The 3,248-nt window shown below is 37.4% G+C and overlaps 1 protein-coding gene across 2 annotated transcripts in view; it reads left to right on the forward strand.

Moving 5' to 3' along the window:
- LOC106876201 (netrin-1) overlaps positions 1 to 3,248 on the forward strand; it is a 395,789-nt gene that overhangs the window by 260,935 nt on the left and 131,606 nt on the right. The window contains exon 4 of one of the 2 annotated variants that reach the window (XM_014924671.2): positions 2,708 to 3,218. The exons of the other annotated variant lie outside the window; for it this stretch is intronic. Coding sequence (XP_014780157.1) covers positions 2,708 to 3,018 — 311 coding nt within the window. The 3' untranslated portion in view covers positions 3,019 to 3,218. Of the gene's footprint in view, positions 1 to 2,707; positions 3,219 to 3,248 lie in introns of those variants that run through there. 2 annotated transcript variants of the gene reach the window in all.

Here is a 3,248-nt window from a genome sequence, read left to right on the forward strand (position 1 = left end):
AAACAAAAAAGAAGAATTGGTTGAACCGAAAATAATACCAACATCACACACAGTCGCATGCGTGTATGTGTGTGTGTATATATATATATATATATATATATATATATATCAACTGTAAATTTGGCAGGAGCTGATTTTAGTAAATCAACGAATTGTTGTGTTTAAACAAAATAACGAGGAACTTACTGTATTGTTTACTTTTTTCTTTCTTCTTAAATCGTTTGCATACAAGTTTTTTTTTCTTTATTTTCTCTCTCTACAAAACGAAAATAAATTTAAAATATAAATAGATAAGTGAATAAATAAATAGATAAACATGAAACGACCATGATTCGAAAAACACATTTATTTACCATTGCATCTGACATTCTAGCATTTTATGTGTATGCGTATGTGTGCGTTTGTGAGTCGTGTGGGTCTGTGTGTGTGTACACTCTATAAAACAGTGTGTATGTGTGTGTGTGCTCACATATATACTCACACATTGTCCTTTAATTTAAATACATAGATACGTAAAACAGAAATGTGCTATCGCCTTATTATCTCTTACTTCTTGAAGGAAGCGAGCCGGCAGAATGGTTAGCATGCCGGGCAAAATGCTTAGCGTCATTTCGTCTGTCGTTACGTTCTGAGTTCAAATTCCGCAGAGGTCGACTTTGCCTTTCATCCTTTCAGGGTCGATGAAATAAGTAACATTTGAGTACTGGGGTCGATGTAATCGGCGAGCTCTCTCCCCGTAAAATTTCAGGCCTTGTCCCTGTAGTAGAAAAGATTATCTCTAACTTCTTTCCTTCGCTTCACACTTTGCCACTATATACATACACACATGAGGGTTCTACTGAAAGTAATGCAAAAGTTGGTATATCTTTTTTTTTTTTTTTTTACTGACACGGGTCAAATCATACGTATCGGCCGAGTAACTCTTCCTCTATAGAAAGGCACTACTCAATACAGTCTCCATCGCAAACAATGTATTCGAGCCATCATTGAAATTAAATTTCGAATGCACTTTGAAAATCTTCAGGTATGCACTGTTGTACCCATTTCTTCAAATCCACTTTCACCTGCCTGTGTCATCAAATCATTGTCCCAGAAGACTGTCCTCGAAATGAACAGGTGGGTGTCGGAGAGCAGCAGATCTAATCAATGTGGTAGATAGGCGACACTGATCTAATCAGTGTGGTAGATAGGTGACCATTGAACTGCGCAATTTGCCTATTATCTTATTTGATGCCAAATATCTGCCTAACTTCATTAGCTTCAAACGCTTCCAGCAGATCAAAGTAGACTGAAACCCTTCTTTCTTTTAAATCAGCTGTCAACTGCCGAAGTATTCTACAACACTCTCTGATTCCCAATCTTCCACTCTCTTCTGTGAGGCACTGCGACTACAATCCAGTCCTGTAGTAAGCTCATGGGTTATTCTTCGTCTGTCTGCGATAATCAATCCTGGCGGTTAGCATTAGTGGTTGCAGTTAATGGTCTCCTCACTTCGTGGCTTGTTTTCAATACTTCTTCCCCCGCCCTACTTCCTACACTTCTGTAAACTTCTTCATCCATTTGTGTACATAGCTTTTATTAATGGTGTTATCACCATAAACAGCCTGTCGCTTTTTGTGGATGTCGAACAGTCTATAGCGCTCTTTCGTTAAGAACTCAATGTCGACACGTTGCTTTTGTTTGAAGCACATTTTGCTACAATGAAGAACAAAGGAAGAGTATTGAAACAGGAGGGTTACACTACCAGCACTTGCACTTTGAACGGCACATGTCAGTTAGCATAAAAGTTATGCTAGCTTTTACATTACTTTCGATACAACCGTCGTACGCGTGTGTGCGTATGTATGTACACGCACGTTACACACGCACACACACACACACACACACACACACACACACACACACACACACACACACACACACACACACACACACACACACACATGGGAAATGATAAAAAGGAAAACAATGCGGTATTCCTTTTACATTGCAGTTAATTCTAAGGTTTATTTTTAAAAGCAAATCATTTCAAAATAATATAATGTAGTATATTTTAGTTGGACACACAGACAGACATATGGATAGATAGATATATATATATATAGATAGATAGATAGATAGATAGATAGATAGATAGATAGATAGATAGATAGGTAGAGAGATGTGCTCACGCACATACTAAATTGGGCAGTCAAACGTGAGGAAAATTACTTGATATTTGTAATAGGCTTTATTTGTTTGCTTGAAGTTAATGATTCACGCCTTCGCTACTGAGATCTTTTATCGACACATGCAATCACTCAGGCGAGAAAAGTCGGATTGATCTTTTGGCGAGAAAGTTTTAGTTGAGACAGAGTATTTCATTAACTCCGATTGAATTTATTTGTATGTATGTAGTTTTTACCTACCCGTGACCCGTCTATTGATCAAGCCCTCTACTTACCTGTATTTGTCTCTATATGTCTCCCTTTTATGACTTCTCCTCATCTCTCACACTCTCTTTGTCTTCTTCTCTCATCTTTTCCTTGGTTTTCTCTCTTGTCTTTAATCTCTTGGTACAAATTGGCACACTTCGGAAGCAAAGCCAACATAGAGAGATGCATGCGACTAGCAACATGCCTCTGTGATATTTTTCTCGTAAAATCTACACATCTCTGCTCTAAGATTGATTTCTTTTTAATTGGAATGATTGTGTGTATTTTCTGAGGAGTGGAACCTGACGCAGACGTTCAGAAACCAAGTCAGGGCAGAGTCTCACAGAAAGAGTCCGGCAAACGGAAGAACAACAACAAAACCAGACGACCTGACAGACTTTCTAGAAGGAAAAAGAAGAGAAAGAAGAAGAAGAAAAATAAAGATCGAAAGAAGAACGGCACCAGGAAATCACAAAAAGGTCGTAAGAAAAAACGCAAGAACAAGGGAAATAAAAATAAAGTTATAAGGGGGCGTGACCGGAAACGGAAGACGTTCCGAAAGAACCGGAAGACCAAATATACTGCGGCAACATTTAGATTGTGAAAATCTATGTTGTAACTTGATTTTACAGAAAATCTCCTTTGATTAAAACAAGTTATGAAATGAGTAGCTGTGGAAAACAAAAGAGATATATATGAAAAAAAAACAAAAAACTTTACTGTTTCGTAGAACTACGAACATTATCGTTACATCTCACTCCCACCAACATCATCACCCCCACCCCACCAAATTACTATTAGAAACATATATATATATATATATATATATATATA

Source organism: Octopus bimaculoides, chromosome 8 (genome assembly GCF_001194135.2).
Source record: "Octopus bimaculoides isolate UCB-OBI-ISO-001 chromosome 8, ASM119413v2, whole genome shotgun sequence".
Lineage (NCBI taxonomy): Eukaryota > Metazoa > Mollusca > Cephalopoda > Octopoda > Octopodidae > Octopus > Octopus bimaculoides.